Source organism: Trematomus bernacchii, unplaced genomic scaffold, assembly GCF_902827165.1.
Source record: "Trematomus bernacchii unplaced genomic scaffold, fTreBer1.1, whole genome shotgun sequence".
Lineage (NCBI taxonomy): Eukaryota > Metazoa > Chordata > Actinopteri > Perciformes > Nototheniidae > Trematomus > Trematomus bernacchii.
Window position 1 is genome coordinate 2010293 of NW_022988007.1, and position 21629 is coordinate 2031921.

Consider the following 21629-nt stretch of genomic DNA (forward strand, 5'->3'; position numbering starts at 1 on the left):
TTAGTGGTTAAATGGAGCTATGGAGAGTGTGTAAGTGTGTGTGATGGCCAATTAAAATGTTGTGATCAACAGTGTCAGAGGCAGTGCTGAGGCTCCAGCAGCATGTGCTGTTAAATGATGATTATTTTTTAGCTCTTAAATAAAATCCTTGCTGTTACGTACCCAGAGGAGGCAGAGCAGATTAGAATTTTTGGAATTATTTCTGCCTTTGCCAGGAGATAATGACTAAACTCACCTTGTTACCTTGCTATAAACGCAATTAAATTTGACTTCACAAGTCACTGTCTCCCACAGTGAGTCACATTATGCAAAAAACACAAATAGCACTCTTATTTTAATAGAAGTCTGATGTGCCAGTGTTCCTGCCTTTACACAGCGCTCACATGGGGGCTGTAGACTTTGAAAAAGAAAAGCTCGGAGAATCAGCAGCTCTGCCATTTTTCCTTAATTATTTTGCTCGGGATGTCTGTGTGGGCTTTAATGTTTCTTTTCACTAATTGCTGGAATGCCAACTTTCTGAGGAGATGTGTGGTTTCCTCTCTGTCTCTCTGCCTACTTTGTTATTAGCAGCAGAGTAAATGTATGATTGGGTAATTAGCCTAATGAGTTGTGGCATTTGACTATAAAGATCCTTCTGGATTTTCTGCATCTCATTGAAAAGCTTGTGAGGCTTCTTGTGTTTTAGGTTGTGAGTGAAGCTCTCTGATGGAGAAACATCATAATAGTCTTTTTTATTTAAAACAGAAATGTCCTTGTGATGCTGAGAAAACTGTGGTAGAACACTCTGTTTTAAGGTCACACTTTAATATCCGCCATTTGTTGGAAATAACTGATCCCTCGCTTTACATGTAGAGAAATGAGGGAATCAATGATAGCCAGCAAGATGATACTAACCAGTAATAATAATAATATATATAACATAATCCAACAGACAGCAATACCCAGGGTTGGGAGGGTTACTTTAAAATGGATTCCTTTACAAATACCTGAATATCTATCCATCTATAAATATCTAAATATAAAAGTAATGTAAATGGATAACTTTGGATTACCTCAATATCAAATGAATTGTTAATAAAAAAAAAATATCAATAAGATGTTTTTTATTCAACTGTAGCAAGACGACAGAACAATGTGCCCTTAAAAAAGAAGATATTTAGTATCAAAAATGATTTTATTGATAGGAAAACTAAGAATAACATACACACTCTGTTCCTGGATATATGACCTGTTCATCAAACATTTTGAACTGTGTTGGTGGTACGCATGTTATTTGCATCAGAAAGAGAAAGAAGTCAGGATAAAATGAGATGTATTCTGACAGTGGGGGGGGGGTCCTTTCACAAAGCGGTGTGCAGCATATTATCATTCACTCCCTCCAGAGTGGCTCTCTGCTGAAAGCTATCGCATGCTTGTCATTCTGAGTATTTTACATTGAGACTGGGTTTAAGGGTGTGTGTGTGTGTGTGTGTGTGGGGGGGGGGGGGTTATAACATGCCGTCCTGCTGACAGCTGCCAAACTGCAAGACATACAGGAGTGTATCCAGCCTGGGGCGTGTTTATGCTTGTATTTGCACTTAATGGCATAAGAGGCAGACCTCTCATGTAGTACACAACAGGAGGCGGTGCGTTTAATTTGACACGTCCAAAGATGCCGTCGGCCACATTTATACTTGCCTGTGTGTTTGTCTGCCTCTGTAATGCACCATAAAGTCTGTTTATCCTCTCTACCACAGTGCATCAATGCGTCCTCCTCCACAGAGGCTCAGTCTGATGGCTGCAGGTCAGCGATTGGCTCACACGCTGCTGAATGCAGGAAACTGTGTCAAAGCTCAAGTGGTTTTATTGGCTGTTTCTTTCATACCCGTTTTTTTATGGGTTTCCTCACTGCTTGACTTTGGATGAGAAAGGAAGTCAACACTTTTCTTTTTAACTCTGGTAACTTCGTAGTCTGTCTCGTCTTTTTTGACGAGTGGCCAACAGAAAACACAGAAGACAGTAGAACTCCATCTGCCTTCAAGTCATGGAAATATAGTCATTCACTGTTGGGTTCATGTATTGTTTATTTTTGTATTAGTACAATAGACACGGCACAAAAGGTGAACATTTAGACACACATGGTTCTAACAAAATACAAACACAGTAACACAAAATAGTCACAAGACCTGACATTGCAAATACGTGTAAATTGTGTACAGATGTGTTGTTGCTTTCGTCAGTGTAGAACTACGGATACATTTCATATGTGTTTCTTTGCATGTATGAAAGTGTATTTATTTATGTATACATATGACCAGAGGAATATGGAGGTGTGTGCAAGGAGGAGCGGGAAGTGAAAAGCATAAATAAAATAAAAAATAAATTATATAAAGTAATGAATAAAAAAGAGGGGGAAAAGATCCTTTGAATCTTGTTGTTTTCAGGGTTTCAGCACAGCCTCATAAATAATGTGAGGGCTTTTGCGGTCAGCCCAATTTATCATATTTTGCATTATTTTCTTAATTTGGGTATTATTTATTATTTTCTTAATAATAAGTGTGTGTTGATAATTGTGGGGATACCACACACACACACACACGCACACACACACACACACACACACACACACACACACACACACACACACACACACACACACACACACACACACACACACACACACACACACACACACACACACACACTAGCCATAACCAGCCATAAACAGGTACAATGCACACACACACACACAGCTTCCTGGTTCAGGGGGCCTTCTTCAGAATCAGAGTTCCTTTATTAGTCCCGGGGAAGTGTAAAGTGTTACAGCAAAAAGTGGCATTTCAGAAGAAAGAAAAAAGGCATGCAATAATAAAGAATAAGCTAACTTATTAAATATAGAGAAGAAAAGCACACATTAGTAATGATAGAATAAAAATAAGGTCAAATAAGTACACAGCTATGGCACAAAAAAAAAAGCCATATTAGGTGTTGAGACAATATTAAAGTACTCTACCGTCGGTGAGGGCTTTCTGCACTGTCCACCAGACCCCCCCTCGTCATTGCTGCTTGTAGCATCAGACCATGGACCTTAAGCACTTCAGGAGGCGACATTAGAATGAAAAAGGGAGTTTGAAAAAGTAGATACAGGGAAACGGGATTTATTCAGAGTGCCGGAGATCCTTTGTGTGTTTATGTGTGTGTGTGTGTGTGTGTGTGTGTGTGTGTGTGTGTGTGTGTGTGTGTGTGTGTGTGTGTGTGTGTGTGTGTGTGTGTGTGTGTGTGTGTGTGTGTGTGTGTGTCGTGCGCGCGCGTGCGCGCGTGCGCTTCAGAGATGTAGCCTGGGGACAGGGGGCCTTGTCGGAGCAGCGCAGCAGGGCTCCACCACAGACTGCTTCTAATACACAGAGTACAGCCGGCCTGATTGGGCGGGGGAACAGTGGGGAGCAGAGAGAGGGAGAGACCTCCATCTCCAGCTCACATAAACACATACCTTGAAACCCCCCCACCCCCTCTGTACCCCCTCGGTGGCCTTGCAGATTATTACGAAAGCAGGCAAACATGATTTATTTTGTAGACATCTTTGCTGCTTTGATTTGAGCTGATTTTCATGCACCGCTCTGCATCTTGAGTTTGAACATCTTGCATTGTTGGTAAGCAACTGATGACTCCATATACAGTAGTTTCAAACTTGAGGAATAATTCCTGTTGACATTGTAAGACCTTGAGAACAGTAGTTGACAAGATCTCCACACGAGGTCCATTCAGAGCTGCTCACAGTCTTCCTCAGCAGAGGGAATTGCACATGGGTTGGAATTGTAGATGCTCAAATGTCAATTTCTCAGCTCCTAGTCCTGAATATCACCACTATTGTTACCCTGCTTATATCTATCAGCCTCCTTTTGTTTTTTATTGAGCTTTTTGTGTGGATTGTATCATTTCTTTATGATTAACTATGAGTATTTAAAAAGAAGTAGACTTAGAATAAAAAAATTACATTCAAAATGTATTAGGGGTTATAAAAATATACATATATGTATTATTTCAGTTCAACCCCAAAACAAATCCATATTAGATTTACTGTAGCACCTGAAGCTGTCACACATCAGAAAAGCAGCAAATGGGTCAAATATCTGAATTATTGGGGGAAATGACAACATAGGTTAGGGTTAGGGCTTGAAGAAATTACATAGTTATAACCATTGAATCATACTGCTAAGCTAACTGTTTACAGCTCTCCTCTACTAAGAAGAGGCCAAACAACAAAATGTAGACTTGACTGTTGGGATAGGAAATTAATTATTGACATTGTAAACCATTTTAGACAAATATTTTCACCACAGGTTTAATCGGCTCCAGATCAGCTACTGAACAACAACATCATGTTGTTAAATGTTCCGATGGCTTTAAATCATGCTTTTGGAGGTGTACTGCGTTAATCGAACCTCAGAATGGTATCTCCTTCTCCATTCTCTGACTCTGATCATAAAGCAGATGCCAATAGAGCAGCAACCTTCCTCAACTTCATGTTTAAGTCATCACATTCCCCCGCTGGCCTCTGATTCTGCGTTTTGGGCTTTTTGTTAGTGACCCAGCACGGTGCAGTGCTGGAGGGGGGGCACGGTGCTGACTCCACTCACTGGCCATCCTGTAAATCGCTCTTTTATGGCCCTTATAATGATCCCCCAGCCGGCAATCTGCACTCCGTCGCACTGCAGATAGAGCCTGCTGCTCCTCTCTGCCAACACGGGGGCTGGGGACACTGCAGGACGTAGTGGGGGACAGGAAGGAATATATACTGTAGCGTGACCATGCACTCACACACACGTTCATAAAAATGGATGCCTTTTCACACTCCATCTACCTTAATCCTGCCCTCCTGTGTAAAGGTCACAGAAAGCGCCAAAAGGTTTTGTTTCTTTCAGAACTCAGAGGTGGCGAGGACTGTGCACAATGCTTCGTCGTCAAGGATACACGTTTCACAATGCACACCCTGATTGCCTTGATACATGTAGCTTTATCTTTTTTTAAGGCTTTTATTACATTGTATATTTAAAGATTGAAATTGAAAATTATGAAAATATGTCCTTTTCAATATCTTTAATTATGCCACTTTTCGATGTTTGTTATCACCTCTATAAATAAGCAAAGAAACAAACTGAATAGCAGAAGGAAAGAAAATGCAAAGATAATATATTATATGCAAATGATTTCACATCAAGCTGCTGTTAGAATTCTGAGCATGTACATTAACACGTTGTTTACAGATTCAATTTTAGCCTAACAAAGTCTGTTGAACAAATGCACTGTGGTTTTAATGTTCTTTACTGTTCCCGGATGTTAATTAGACTCAGTGCCATTAAGAGAGACATGCTTTATTGTTATGTTCAACAACAGCAGCGACAGGAAGAACACTGCTAGCCATTACGTTAGCTGTAAAAGCTATACAGATCATTTGACTGGAGGTGAAGAGAATAAAAGAGGCTTCATGTGAAAGAGTAACTAGAAATGCAGCATGTATTTTTGTATCATGTCATTATGCCTAATATTTCTCCTTATTGTTATACAAACAGTAACAAAAAACTCAAATATATTTCCAGATAGATTGATATCAGTTTAGAGCTGTCAAAAGCAGAACAGGACTTGCGTTACCAGCCTGCAATATATCTTTAATTCAACTGTATAGATCAGTGCTTGTCAAATGTTCTGGAAGATGAAAACTGCAATGTCTCTTTAGTACGGAGGCCAAAAAGTGCCAATGCGTTACACGGCCCAAATAGCTTCCATAGGAGAAACGCCATGCAGCTTAAGAAATGATGCAAATATAAAAACACAAAGGCTCAAAAACACATACAGATGAAGAAAACACCTTCACCAGCTGGACAACACGTGCAGCTTTTAGACAACATTCACCAACTTGAGGAAACATGTGCAGCGTTTACAAAAAGTGCTCCATAAACAAAATGCTGCAAGATGCGCTAACAACAACGGAACCAGTGGCCTGTAGACGAAGCCAGTTCAACAGACCCTGCATATGTTACCTGGCTTAACTAACCCTAACAAACGAGATCTCGCTAAGCGGTCCTAAGACGCTGGTCATCAACTTGGTAAATCAACCCAGGGTTACTCTGTCCGGCTGAGAGCGCGTTCACATGAAAGGGGCGGGGTTAGCAACATTTGACCAATCACAAACATGGAGAAGCGTACTGACAGCGCAGCGTCATACTTCATTAATGAAGAGTAAACTATTATGTTAGAAAATGTAATAATTTAATTTAATTTAAGTTCAACTTTAAACATCCATGACTTAAACACAAAATCCATGAAGAACAACAAATACTGACTGTGTGAGTGTGTAAATTAACAGGTTTATAATATCACTGCCCCGTCAATGACACGAGTGGATCTGACCTTAATTACATTTGAGTGTTTCGTTAACGATCCTGAGTCGTGGCTGATCCTGTTGCTGTGGTCCTGAGTCCTGGATCGCGAGCCCTGGATCCTGAGTCGTGGCTGTGCCTGTTGCTGTGGTCCTGGATCCTGAGTCCTGGATTTCGAGTCGTGGCTGAACCTGTCTCTGCGGTCCTGCCTGACTCTCATCATCCTACTTCCCTGATGAATCCACAGGATTGTTGACGTCCTCGTGGATTCATCTTCTTATTATAGACACATGCATTTCCAAACATTTGGCCTACCTATGTTGTAAATGTATTATCTCTTCGATTTACACACGGCATCTATTGCACGTCTGTCCGTCCTGGGAGAGGGATCCCTCCTCTGTTGCTCTTCCAGAGGTTTCTCCCATGTTCCCCTTTAAACTGTGGGGTTTCTCCGGAAGTTTTTCCTTGTACGATGTGAGGGTCTAAGGACAGAGGGGGTCGTATTGTCATACTGATATTCTGTACAAACTGTGAAGTCCACTGAGACAAATGTAACATTTGTGATATTGGGCTATATAAATAAAAATTGATTGATTGATTAATCTGTTGTTTTAAATAACAATTCTGCATACAGTATGCAGCACTGTACACGACTCCACTGTAAGTGCACGACTCCACTGTAAGTGCACGACTCCCTGTAAGTGCACGACTCCACTGTAGGTGCCCGACTCCCTGTAAGTGCACGACTCCACTGTAAGTGCACAACTCCACTGCAAGTGCACGGCGAGATCGGGCTCAAGAAGTTAATATATGATGTGATTATGATAAGTGCGACACGTCGGCGTCTGCACTCACAGTGCTGACTGAACGCAGCTCTGATATACTTTGCTCCGGTTATTTATGTTTTGGCAGATACTTAAAGTGGACCTATCATGCTATATTATAATAATATAGTGTAGGACCATACCTATATAAGGCATTTTTATACTTTTTTTTTTTCAAAATACCAAACAGATCATGCATTTTAGCCATGCCTCATTTTGCACTTTTTTACCCCTGTTTTAGCAAGGGCAGATTCAGTGAGAACAGCACCACCTACAGGCCTGGCATATGTACTACAGCGTCTCCAGCGCTTTCGAACGGCAATGGCCGTGGCTGTCTCCTCCTGATTGGTGGAGTTGGCCCAATAGCCGTAGCGCCACTGTCCTGACGTCAGGACAGTGTTCAAATCTGGATCAGTTTTTATCAGATCCGTTGCAGCCCCTTTTTTAGAGATTTGGGTATGGAGGAAAATAGAGAGGGTTGTGTTTTCTGACACTTGGTGAGTTCCCTGGAACACCGGGGACACATATTCATGTATAAAAGACGTACAAAAGTGCATTTTGCATGATAGGTCCCCTTTAAGTAAAGTCATAATAGTCAGATCGTTCTGAAGATAGACAGGGATATTCTATTCATTTGATTTCCTAACTTTAAACTCCGTACACAGAGCTCTGATTGGTCAGCAGGCAGTCCTTTATTCGAGTTGATCTCTTATCTCGAACGTAACTAGGTATTCAGAATAAGTAACCATGTTGATTTACCCCGGTAAGAAGTGAACCAGCGTCGTAGGACAAAACTCGGAGTTAACCCTGAAGTTACCTCGCAACCGCCATTCCTGCTTCTTAGTACATGCCTCTGGGAACACCAAAACGTGATACACGCAGCTGTTTATTCATATAAAAAAATGTTGTACAAAAATCGTATTGGTCCTCATCTTGTTCAAATAAACATGTCTCATCATAAAAAGTAACACAGTAAATGAAAGTTAATATTTAGTGAGTTACAGTAAACATTTTTCTTTCAAGGCAGCAATAACTGGCATAAAACATATATTTTTCCACAACTTCATATTCAATTAAGTTACTACTATGCAAACAAAACATAGTTTCTTTTGTGAATGAATCCACCTGGGTTTTCTTTTTCACCTGTGGAGATTTTCTTTTTCTTTCAAATGTAAGACATTCTGCGCTCACCTTTACCTGTCCCTTTTGTTTTATTTTAACCTCACCTATTTGTGTTTTGAAGTCTGCCATACACAGGCAGTTATATATTTCCAACAAAGCTGTTAGGTACTGTACTCTAGCTCTACCCAAAATCCCCCTGGGTATCAGGCCCTAAGGAGCCACATCTCCTTGACAGTGTGTCTGTGTGATGTTCATAAAGCAACACACAGCTCACACAAAGTGCTGTTGTGTTGAGACTGACATGTGTTATTCCTCCTGTGTATGGATGATCCAACTGGATTGAGTTAACTAGTAGTGATGACAATGTGAGACTCCATCTGCAGAGCTGAGAGTCACCCTGTTTGCCCTCCTCTCCCTCACCGCCACCTGGATACTCCCCCCCCCCCCCCGTTTCTGTTTAATATTCCTGCCACGTCCGGCTGGGGGAGCGGCATTAAATTGGGATCAGGCAGATTAGAGTCTAATATAGACGACTATTAAAGTCTCCAAATGAGAGACATGGGTTAGAGCCTGAGTGGGGGGGGTCAGTCTGCCTCCATGTCACTGCAGTCCTCTGCAACACACACTCACAAAACACACATTCTGCACATACACACCTATACATGTCCACAACAATGATACAGTTTGACATAAAACAGAGAGAAACATGTGACATTATCTTTAAGCAACAACTACCAATAAGAACAGTCAGTTATAATATAAATGCATTTTGTTCAATTTATTTAACCTGTATTTATCTTTATGTTTTATGTTTTCATCTTGGTTAGGATACCCATTAGCATTAGCACTAGCATCAGCTATTCTGCCTGGGGTCCACACACATACAGTCGAACATACGTTTAGCCACATACACACATCAGACATAAACTACTCACCTCGTGATATTACCAATCTAAAAAATAATAAAACCAAAAGATCATCCTTTCAAGCCAAACACCGGATTATCAATTAGACCATCTTGAGGAATTATGAACACACTTCTACTACAGTACAAATGAATAGTAATTCAAGGCAGACTTAAGTCATTGTCAAATGTATATGTATGTATTCATATTACACTCCAAGAGAATGCAGTGCTTTCACCCTGGTTCGCACTTAGTTTCCACCATAACTCATGGTTCATGTACATTCACACAGATTTTGCATACACTCATCCAGGAGGGACATTTACCCAAAGCAGTCTAGACATGCTCATAGTAGCTACATAACATTATACATAAAGTATTTAGCTTTTATAATAATAGTTTGATTCACTGTGATAGCTCTGGTGTGCAAACTCACTAACTACAAACTTACCAACATACAAAATCATGCAGCACTCTACTGAGCATTGTGTTTATTTATCTCTGTGACAATATAGAATTATAATACAAATAATACAATTAAATTAATAACCATGAGTACTGGTAACCGAACACATCCCAAACATTTTCTTTTCCCCGAGATATTTATTGTTGAACACATTCTATGACATTCTATGCCATTGACAAGGACTTGTATTTCAAGGTCTTGTATTTGAAATCCTGAAATCTTTTGGAATAATAACCTTCTGTTTGTTGCTGTTGTGAATGTTAACAACTTCAGTTTGAAACTGGGCTTCCTTGTAGCATGAGTATACCCCGGTACAGCTAAAGCCACTGGCTGTGGAAATAGTGAAATGTGCCTCTAGTAAGCAGCTTACAGGAGTTATATAATACACTGCCAAGAGTCCTTATCATAATTCATTTGGCTGCAACATATTTTCTTTTGGGTTTTCCTTTAAGTCAAAGGTAACACACAGGGCAGAGTGTGAGAGGATGGAAGAGGCAGAGTGCAGAAAGAGAGTTGGAATGCAATAAGAACATTGAGTGTTAAATGTAGGTCTTTGCGTCAAAAAAATGCATCTATTCCCAAGCAGTCTGTTTAGGTTTGATTTCTTCCAAGTGGAAATGCTCAATAATCTGGCATGTACACACACAGCTCAGTGTGGGCCACTGCCTTGTGTATCTGCAGATCTTAGAGTGACATTCCCTATGTCAGGCAGATGGTAACATTGTAGGTGACACTGAAGCGCTGTCACTGGACCATATCCTATCCACTTTAAGATCTGGCTGAACCTTGTCCGTATGTTCAGCATGTCCTTTAGGGAATGTCACGGAGCTGCCATGCTATTAACGGTACAGTGAGGGGGGGACTTTTATGACTTGAGTTTTTCTATTCAGTCGCTCCATTGAGAGTTCACTACAATACGATACGATGATACTTTATTGTCAGCTCAAGCCTGAACATGTTCTTGCATCACAGCAGCTCCATTTACAGCATCAACAAGGCAAACATTGAGACAAGAAACAGACATTCAACATAACATTACATCACAATATGTTCAAGACCCTTTAACGTACTCTTGTTTTCGGATTAAACTTCGTGCTTCATTTTAAGAATGACAGATGCACAAAAGAAGGCTTCACTCTTACCTATGTTATCAATGCGTCTTTACATATGTACGGTATTAACATGGACAAAGTATTGCATGTGCATAGCATAAATATTATTTTTAAAGGACATAAAGTGTGTTAAACAGGCTGTTCTAATAAACTGTTCACTGATCATTAAGTTCATTAAGACTGCATCTGACACTTTCTTTCAGGGACATTTTTATATATCTCAATTGTCAAGGATTACAAATAAATGACACAGACATGCATCAACATGCTGTCACTCTGGTCACTGAGTATGAACTCTCTTCAACATTGACGTCTTGATTCTCTTCACAAAGCAATCTGACGCTCCTGTATGATCTATGTAGCATTATGAGTGTTACTGTGTAACTCATGTCCTTTCATTGTTAGTGGGAGTAAGCTCTTTAGATAAATAATGTAAGATGTACATTGTAATGTGTAACATGAGCACACAGGACTGAAATGTGGTAATGTCATAAACCAGCTCAATCAACACAACAATACATGGTGTGTAGGGTTCTATACTGTGTGTGTGTGTGTGTGTGTGTGTGTGTGTGTGTGTGTGTGTGTGTGTGTGCGTGCGTGCGTGTGTGTGTGCTGCTTGATGCACAGGTTGGTTTAAAGCAATAATATGAATAGTATTGCTTTATAATAGCCTAATACAGTTACTGTATGTGAAATCTGTTGACATAATACATTTAATTAAGGTCAACGTCTCAGTTTTTTCAGTGTATAATACAGAATCAATAATATAGAAAAATGAAATAAGATCAAAGACAACATTTTACATTTCCATATAACGTGTGTATGTCTGTCTCTCCGCAGACATCCGTTGTTCCCCCTGCTGGCGCTGCTGTTTGAGAAGTGTGAGCAGGCCACGCAGGGCTCTGAATGCATCACCTCCGCCAGCTTTGATGTGGACATTGAAAACTTTGTGCATCAGCAGGAGCGAGAACACAAACCTTTCTTCAGCGAGGATCCAGAGCTGGACAACCTGGTGAGCTACACCCGTGATATCAACTCCAACTGAGCTTCAGTGACAGTGGTTTTTGATTCTTTTGTGATTTAATGTTTTAGCCAAAGCTGTCTTATAGTTAGTTACTTTAGACAATCTGGTGAACTTGAATGAGGTATATGAAAATAAAAATAAATAAAGCTGCAAATCAGAATCTGAAATATTTATGCCGAGGGAATGATAGTTTCTCCATTTTACATTTGAAAATGAATTCAATAAAACATACATACAAAATTAAGAAATAGAATAATAAAATACTTAAAGATAAGAAGTTAAGCTATTTGCAATATAAAGATACAATTAAAATAAAGATATATCTATACAAACATAAGAAGTTAAAGGTCCCATGTCATGGCCATTTCTACTGATCATAATTCCATTGTTGAGGTCTACTAAAATAGATTTATATTGTTCAATGTTCCAAACTCACATTGGTTTCTGATACAGCATCTCTGTATAGTATGTGTATTCACTCTCTGTTCTAAACGGCTTGTTGGAGCTCCTGCCCCCCCCCTCCCTATGAGCCCAGTGGCCGTCTACGAGACAGCGAGACACAGCGAAACCCAGCCCGAAACCAGCCCGAACACACACACACACAGTTTGTGTGTGTGCTCACACACCGACTCACAGCCTCGCCGCGTCCTGCCGTCTCAGGGAGGAGAAATCGGCGGAGCTGCAGCTGAGAAAAGATTGAGTGTGTGTGTGTGAGGAACCTAACGGCTCCGCGGAGGTAACGTAACGGCTCCACGGATTGGTCTATTTGGACCAATGGGTCCATTTGGGTATGGGCACGTCACTGTACCCAGGAAGAAAAAGAGAAATGTCCAACGAGGCGTTCTGGGGCAGCATAGACAGGTCTTTTCTGTGTTAGAGTTTTACTCGCTACAGGGTGTACTTTGAGGGTTTGTGACTCTGCAGACCGTTTACATGCATACAAACCTTCATAACACACAAGGGGACGGGTAATAACCGGAAAAGCATGACATGGGACTTTTAAAGTAATATTTCTAATAAGTAGTGTTAAGTAAAATGATAAAACAATGTATGTCATATGCCTGTTTCTCTGCACTGCATCCAATCATGCTGCTGCTGCCATTCACCTCCTTTTTCATGTCATCTCCTCCATCCTCCCCTTGCACCCCCCCTCGCACAACCGCTAGCTGTAATTACAAATGAAGAGAAGGAGGATGCTGATCATGTTCACTGAGTAAAGTGGCAGAGGAGGTGAAGCCAGACAGAGACAAGGCAGGAAAAAAAGTGCACACTTGCTGTTACAGTACTTGGAGTGCTGAACAGTCAATTAACCCTGCATCTGTGTGTTTTATGAGGCCCTGGGCACGGCCCCTCCCACAGGGCCCTAACTCTTCCCCAGGACAGTAATGCTACACTGGGCCACACTGGCTGCGATGGGAGAACAGTAACTGGTCCCTTGATTAAGTGAGCACAGTTTAATTAGCTGATTTATCTCCTCCTTGGCCAAGCACTTTTCTGTCCATTCTGTGACCTTGAGTGGTGACTTTGAGGAGTGAGCTGCATAGAGTGGAGAGGAGTCACTCTGGTGATGGAAAGATATCTGCTGGAGAGGAGAACACACAGAGTGATGTGAATATTGTACATTAACTGAATGATTTCTGTTTAAAGAAAATGTCACTTTCAAACAACGTTGTAAAAACATTAGGCCCAACATAGGCACATCAGTTTCCTAGCAACACAAATGATTAAATGTCTATATAATATGAAAGAAGTTCCTCTTGGACTGTTGCATTAATTTGAACTCTTTGAGAATGTCCGGGCAGCAATAGTTCCAGTTTAGTGTGGAGAGATGTTTCTTGACAGCTTCAGGGACATGAGCCTCATCCACCTTTAGAGTGAAGATTCTTAACTCCCCATGGTGGTTCAGATGCTGTCTCAAAGTCTTTGCTCTCCAGGAACAGTGTGGTGAAAGAAATCCTGGGAAACAACAGGGGGTGTCCATTACTTGGTTAGGGGAGATTGGGGTGAGATGAGCCAATGTTTACCTATGTTGTCCTCTAGGCAAGGAAAAAAGAGATTGAAGTCAAATGACAACAACCTTTACTTCAGGATGTCTTCTTTCAATCAAAAGGAAAATAATACATCTATAATAAAGGGCCTTGAAAATATGACTTCTAAAAAAGGTTGTCTTGCTGCTTAACTTGCTCTATCTAAGGGGTAAATTGATCCGACTCAAGGGAAGTAAAACATATATATCACCCTTTCTCTGCCACTACCTGTTTCGGTGTCTGCACTGTAGTGACACCTGTTTCCTCAACAATATAAATCACGTTTGGAGGGAATTAATGCCTGTAAAACCAACATGAAAGAGCCAGATCAGAACCCCCCCAAATAGATATCCTTGTTAACGTAGCTGGTAGGTAAACATATGTACCAGTGTGTTGTAAATGTACTGTACTAATTTGTATTGGCTAGTAGTCATTGAGTTATTCATGTTATCAAATGTGGTTAGTCTCTTATCTGTCTATCACTTGTCAAAAAACTCCTCCCCATAGTTTTATTATAGGCTGTAGCCCTTCCTAAAGATGTTACTTCAGGCGTACGGCAGGAAAGATGCTGGCGTTCCTTAAAATGATTGAACCGATCTAGACCTAAAAGAATATTATTAATTATATCAAGATTCTGTATTTAGCTCCACAAGACCAGTCACCCTTAGCTGACCTACTGGATCATGTGACCTCTCACACCCTACCTGCTGAACCCTTCTCTCTCCGGCTGTTTGGGACAGGAATGTTGTTCTTTCTAAATATTATGCAATATTTAGACCTATATGTAAACTTACTAGCTTTATTATGCTTTAACATAGTCTCAGTCTCACAGACTTCATGTGCCTGAGATGCAGTTGAAAGCTCAGAGTATGTGTAAAAAACAGGTTACTGTACACTGAGAACACTGAAACGCTGATATTAATTAAAAGTATTATATCAACAGATTTCACATAACTATATTAGGTTAGCTGAAATGAATAATATTTTGTTTAAATAAAAAATATTACATTCAACCTATCATTAATTATTTCAACTAACCTTACGTGAAACTTGTTGACATAATACATTTAATTAAAGTAAATGTTTCTGTTTTCAGCCTTAAATATCTGTTACAAGATTCACCCTTAAATATCATGCACATAGAGATAGGCGAGAGAGAAAAGATCCTTTAGAATTTGAACGAGATTTTCGGGACATTAAAGGTGGGGTAGGTAAGTTTGAGAAACCGGCTCGAGATACACTTTTTGTTATATTCCATGGAATGCTCTTAACATCCCGATAGCAATGAATATCTGAAGTGCTTTGACAAAAAATCCATGAAAAAATGTCATCTGTGGAAGCTGTAATACTGTAAAAAGTACGACCAATCATTTTAGCCGGCCCGGCTAAAATAACTGGATGGCCTACCTGCCTGTCAGCCTTCCATCTGTGCACAAACTTATCTCGTGCCCTCATTGGTCATGTGCGCGTTCATGTGTGTTGGAGGAGGGGCTCTGTAAGGAAGTGGCAGATTTTTTCCGGCTGTGTATTTTCAAATTCTAGCGATCTCGAGCTGGTTTCTCCAAAATTACCTACCCCACCGTTAACCTCGTTATCCTATAATGATAAAAATAAGATGTATTATTTGTTTGAATGTCGTAGCCTACAAAACCAGCTCTTCAGACAGACAGTGAAGGCGTATTAGGGTCGACCTCTCAGCATTGCATAAAAGAGGCGTGATCTTGGGAGAGTGAAGGATGGTGGGATTACAGCCCCCCTGTATACTTGCAATCTATATGCAACTCAGGATTAAATAATAAAAGACACTCCCTGCTCATCAAAAATGTAAATGGTTGAATTTCACTTGATCTCGTCACAAATCTTTCGTCACACCCTTTAAAAAACATACTTTAAACATCTCATCCCTGTCTCTGTTCATTTGACTCAGTTTAGTCAAAATGTGTGTTATGGCGCATTTCCACTACAGGGCCTCGCTCGGTATGGCTAGGCCTCGTTAGGCCTTGTTAGGACTGGCTCACTTTATGCCTAGTTTCCATTACAGTTTAGTATCTGGGGCAGTAACTATAGTAACGCAGTGTAGGCGGAGCCGTGACGTCATCTTCAATGAGAACCACAAAACCATCAGCCGTTAACTGTTAGCACTCAGAGCTCACAGCTCCTCATATATGTTCAGAAACTAGACAAAAGTTAAACAAGTACAAACCACAGACTGCCTGTGTCATGGTGAATACAGTCGCTGCTTTATTTATGTCTGTATAGGCCGTTGTTGTGAGTGTGGACGGTCGGAGCATATACTGCGTTAGCTTAGCCGATCTCCATTTAGAAAACACGCATTTTAAAAGGTTTTTCGCCTGCCGTCTGTCTGCAGACTTGTCAAAGCATTATTTCATGGTTTTTACTAACCGGTATCAGTATGTTGTTACTTCGGCATCATTTTGAAACGTGTATTACAATTAAATCACGGTCAAATATGTCCATCTTGTTGTAGTTGTAGTCCCCTTGCCAGCGATTCTCTCTCTAGTTTAGCATACTCAGCCTGGTTGTTGGCCCGGAAAGAACCACGATTTTATGGGGCCAGAAAAACTGTGAAATAGTACCCGCTAGCCGGAACTACGCCAAGTGGAAACGCAACCAAAAACGGGCACGCTTAAAGCGAGCTCCGCGCTGTAGTGGCAGTTGCGGCGCCAGAGTATTTTTGTTGGGTAATCTATGGTAGGGCTAACCCATACAGTGGTGGTGCTCAAGTCAGTATTTGCAATGTAATTACATACACGCTATATCGCCCCCCTTGACAGTGAAACGCCACGCGTGAGGTTTAGATTATTTCCCTGTCTCAATCAAAATGGAACTGTATGAAATAAAACGGCACATTTGTCTTGTAGTAAATAAAAAGGGATCACTGTGAACGTGACGTATGATAGTACATGTTGAAGATCCAATGGGGATACTGAATGGCGGTTTCGATTGATCTCAATCAATAAGGCATGACGCAGACCCAACGTTGCGTTGCTCTGATTGGCTGTAGGTCTATTGAAATTGCATTCGAAGGCATTTTGATCTGACCGCGGCCGAGCTGATATTATAACGCGAGAGAATTTCCACACCTTTAGTGTATAAAACTCCCCCACTACTTAGACTATTCCTTGCACCCCTCTTCTAGCATAACCCTGAATGGTCTCAACCATATTGCATCAGTAACATGCACTTGTTGTTACAGCAGGATCAGTTTGTGTGTTGTGGACACGACCCGTATATTTTTGCAATCCGTGTTCTCAACATTTAGCATTTTGCTTATTATTTAATTTAATTTGCTTACTTTAACATCATTTTTCATGGTGGGGCTAAGGTGGGGCTAAGCCATTTCTTGGTATGGCTGTAGCCTACCCCAGCCATACCCTGGCGCCGCCACTGTGTAGTGGAAATTCGCCATTAGAGTGAATGCAGAGCTGGTTTGAAGGATCATCTATGCAGCTGTATGAGAACAAACTTGAATCCATTCAATGATGAAACCTCTACATCTGTATCGTTAGCATGATGTTTTCAGTAACACATTCTGGGGCTCTGAAAGGAGATTCACAGTGTCTGTACTGTACTAACAGTTTCCAACAAAAACATCTCAAACTGGAGGATCTGTAAGACCCAGGATCTTGACTTATACTAGCTCTATGGATATCTTTGCTTTTGTTTTTTTTCAAATCTAGAACAAATTAGAAGCCACATTTAGGTTGCAAATTAATTGGTCGCTTTGTTAATTTGGACATGGAAATTATCTGAGAATTGTTAAATTATTGGTTGAAGTATACACTATTAATGTGTTTAATTGATTGCATATATTCACCATGCTAATTTCAAAATGTCTTATTGTTTGTTGGTTGGTTGGTCCATAACCTTGGTCCACACTAAAACATTTTAAGAGCAATTTGACAATATTCAATAGTGCCGACATGATCCCCTGCCTGTACGTTTTACTCTACCAGGAGACTTTGACTTATGACCAAAAACCTGCACAACTCATTTTCATCAGCCTCAGTTGTATGTTGTCTTACATGTTTAAGCACTAAACAAAATGTGCTACTCGAATCATCAACATTTCATTTTTAGCATGTGGCTAACATTTAGCTTAAAGCAGCACTCTGCCTCACAGAGCTGTTAGCATGGCTGCAGACTGAAAACCTTTAACATTTGCAATAAAGCTATTATTTTGGGGGAAAAGAGTCACTTAAAGCTGTTCAGAAAAATGTATGCGAAACTTTGCTGAAAATGGATTTCCATGCATTATTAGGTAAATAAAAGGTGTTTTGAAAGTGATTCCGTGTTTTAGCGTGTTGTGAAGGTGTTTCTTCTTTCCCTCTGTTTCCTTCAGATGGTGAAGGCCATCCAGGTGTTGCGAATCCACCTATTAGAGTTAGAGAAGGTCAATGAACTCTGTAAAGATTTCTGCAACCGTTACATCACCTGCCTCAAGACCAAGATGCACAGCGACAACCTCCTGCGCAACGACCTGGGAGGCCCCTACTCTCCGTCACACACCAGCCTCAACATGCAGCAGGTCAGTCACACACTCTGCTCACACTTCCTTCAGGGTATCTATCTCTGAGGAACACTCACAAAGATACAGCTTGTCCTTTATCACCAGGTAGATTTAGCTTTTGGACATTTTTCAGTAGAGCTATCTTTACATTGGCTCACTAGTGTCTCTCTGTGATCCCCCAGGAACTAATTCAGACCTCCTCTCCATCCATGACCTCTGTCTCCAGCTCTGTTAACCCTTCAGGGATACTGGTGTCTGCCGGGGGTCTGCAACAAGGCAATGTTACCATGACTACCATCAACTCCCAAGTGGTATCGGGTAAGCATGTGATAACACACAAACACCATGACACACACATACTGTATAATGTTCATTTTGGGTTTTGGTAGTAACAGTTAATGTCACATTGTTGAACTCATCTGATGGACTCTAAGTAGTGTAACATCCATAGGACTTGGATTCAGCCAAGCATTTTAATTTCATCCAGTGGAAAGTTTAGTTTCTTCATGTTGTCATGGTTATACACACCTAATTTCACATATTTTCTATATTATCAGTACATGGAAATATAGTCTATCAACTTTTGTGTAATTGTATATATATATATAGGAAATCAAGTGACAACAATTTCATGCATCACAAGCTTAAACAAAACACACCATTTATCAATTAATCACAATATTTAAATGCTACTTTGTTCAAACAGAATGTATGACATAGTGACAGATATGTGTGTTCGTGTATCAGAAACAGTGATTACATCCTTCAAAGGGTGCTTGGCTAATGTCGAGCCGGTACAGGGAAATGTTAATCCTGCCCTCTGGAAATCCCTTTTAACCCAAAATAAATCAATATGTGCTTTGATCACTACACACTGAGAGCTCAAACAGACTGTGATAAGAGTGTCTGATCAAGACTAATTAAGCCAGAAGCCAGAAGCCAAAGCACTCTCCCGTCTACTTTTTTCTCAGTTTAAGGACATTACTGCACCCTGAATCTAATAATTTCTTCTTCTGTTCGCCGTGTTCTTGTTTGCGAGGCAGACAAGAAGTTAATAAGGCTCTGGTGGCAGAGAAGTAGCTGCTGGAGCCACTTGATACTCATGACGGCAAATTATCCCCTCAGGTGGGACCCTGTACCAGCCGGTTGCCATGGTGACATCGCAAGGGCAATTGTTAACGCAGGCGCTGCCGCCGGGAACCATCCAGATCCAGAACTCACAGGTAGACCGTCACACGCCCTGTGATATCAACACTAACGCCTCATTATCATTAAGGCCTCTTTACACCTCACAGAGACCCCCCCCCCATCCCCCCGAAGCACCTATTCATGGTGTCTGTCTAAACACAGCCCCCCCCGCTGACAGACAAAATGGAAATAGTTTATTCCCATGATGTTCCTGTAGGGTTTGACTTAATGCATTTATACTTCATACTGTAGATTATTATATATCCTTTTTTGGTTTTAAAGATTTTAAAGAAACACAAGGTTAATACACTGAAAAAACTGAGACGTTGACTTTAATTAAATGTACTATGTCAAAAGATTTCACATAACTGTATTAGGTTAGTCAAAGCAATCATTTAAGTTTGAATAAAAAAATATTCGGTTCAACTTATTATTGCTTTAAACTAACCTAAAACGGTTATGTGTTTACATAATACTTTTTTCAGTGTACACAACATTTACAATCCTCCTTATGACAGTAAGTCAGAGTAATGAGAGAAACATTTTCTGGAATTTTAACAAACAGGAAATAATATAATATATTACCACAGATGTTTCATCTCTTTTCCATTGAAGGTTTAACAACTGTTGAACCAACATGAAAGCCTGGCATTGGATTGTTCATGACAGAACATTTGAATGTTTCCCTTTTTCCAGCTCAAAATGCGTCTGCAGTTATTTCAGGATATCTGGAACACTCTTCTTCTGCCTTTGAGTGTTTGTTATTGAGATGACCACTACTACTTATCCATTACACATTCAGCTGAATTATAAAAGTAAAGAAGAGGGTCACAGTTGTAACTAGAGAATGCAATTCCTGAAGAAATTGCTAGTACTGTAGGAATGCTTTATGCTGAAAAGCTGACGCTAAACTGCTATGCTGAAATGTAATGTGTAAGAAGAAAGTGAAGAATTTAGATTGAAATGATACATGAACACTGGGGGCTTGAATGTGTGATGAGCAGGGGCGTCGCCTGGACCTGAAAACATTCGGGGCTTAGCCCACAGTGGCGGCGGCACTACAGTGGCATTTTTTACTGCAACACTCCCCACACGCACACACACAGTACACCCGCGACTGTTACAATGAAGGCTCGATAATCAGCTCACGGCATATAGGCAGGGGTAAAGTGGTATTTTTTATGAGTGGGGGGCTCACCTCCTCTAGGGGGTTCCGGGGGATGCTCCCCCGGGAAGATTTTTTTTTAAATATTGAAGTTAAATGCATCAATCTGGTGCACTTTGAGAGCAAAATGAAGAGATCTATGGATACCTCTCTCAACACCCATATGAAGCAGAACTGTAAACAGATGTTCTTTTTCTTTATGGATATTTTACTAATCACTCCCCTTTTAAACTCTATTCTTGTTTTACTGCCATATAGTATTTCATAACTGTTTTTACTTTATTCTCTTTTTTTTAATAACTATAATGATCATATGAAGGTGTGCCGCGGAAATAATCTTTTGAATAATTTGTGACCAAACCGTTTGAGACCCACTGAGATAACTTAGACTAAAGTTAAGTATCTAAACACTCAGAGAGTCCTTTAGCTCACCTGAGTCTCTCAGTCTGAGAGGAGAGGACTCTCCTCCAGCTTCTTGTGGAACAAACAGCTCCTTATGTCCGTTAGTGCAGCTAGCTAACCAGATGCTAACAACACGGTCCATGCTGACACCTGTCCCTCCCTCCCCCTCTCTCCCTCTCTCCCCCCCTCTCTCTCTCTATCATACTAAATGCGCTATTGCCACACACACACACACAGAGCCGAGCTTGAATGACACAAGCACACGTTTATTTCCATGCAACTCTCTGATTGGTCTGGTGTCATGCCTCTGTTGCATTCACTGAACACGGGAAATTACAGTGCTGCCGTCCTCTCGTGTCATGATGAGGTTCACGTAAAGCACGGTTAATGTATTATATTATTGAGGGAGAATTGTCCGGGGCTACAGAAAAAACATTCGGGGCTAAAGCCCCGGATGCCCAGGCCAGGCGACGCCACTGGTGATGAGAGAAGAAAAGAAAGTAAAAA

At 40.7% G+C, this 21629-nt stretch overlaps 1 protein-coding gene across 1 annotated transcript in view; it reads left to right on the top strand.

Annotated features, from left to right (window-relative positions):
• pknox2 (pbx/knotted 1 homeobox 2) overlaps nt 1-21629 on the top strand; it is a 118554-nt gene that overhangs the window by 85618 nt on the left and 11307 nt on the right. The window contains exons 4-7 of the mRNA XM_034117241.1: nt 11626-11797; nt 18200-18385; nt 18550-18685; nt 19493-19590. Of these exons, the coding sequence (XP_033973132.1) occupies nt 11626-11797; nt 18200-18385; nt 18550-18685; nt 19493-19590 (592 nt within the window). The remainder of the gene's footprint in view (nt 1-11625; nt 11798-18199; nt 18386-18549; nt 18686-19492; nt 19591-21629) is intronic.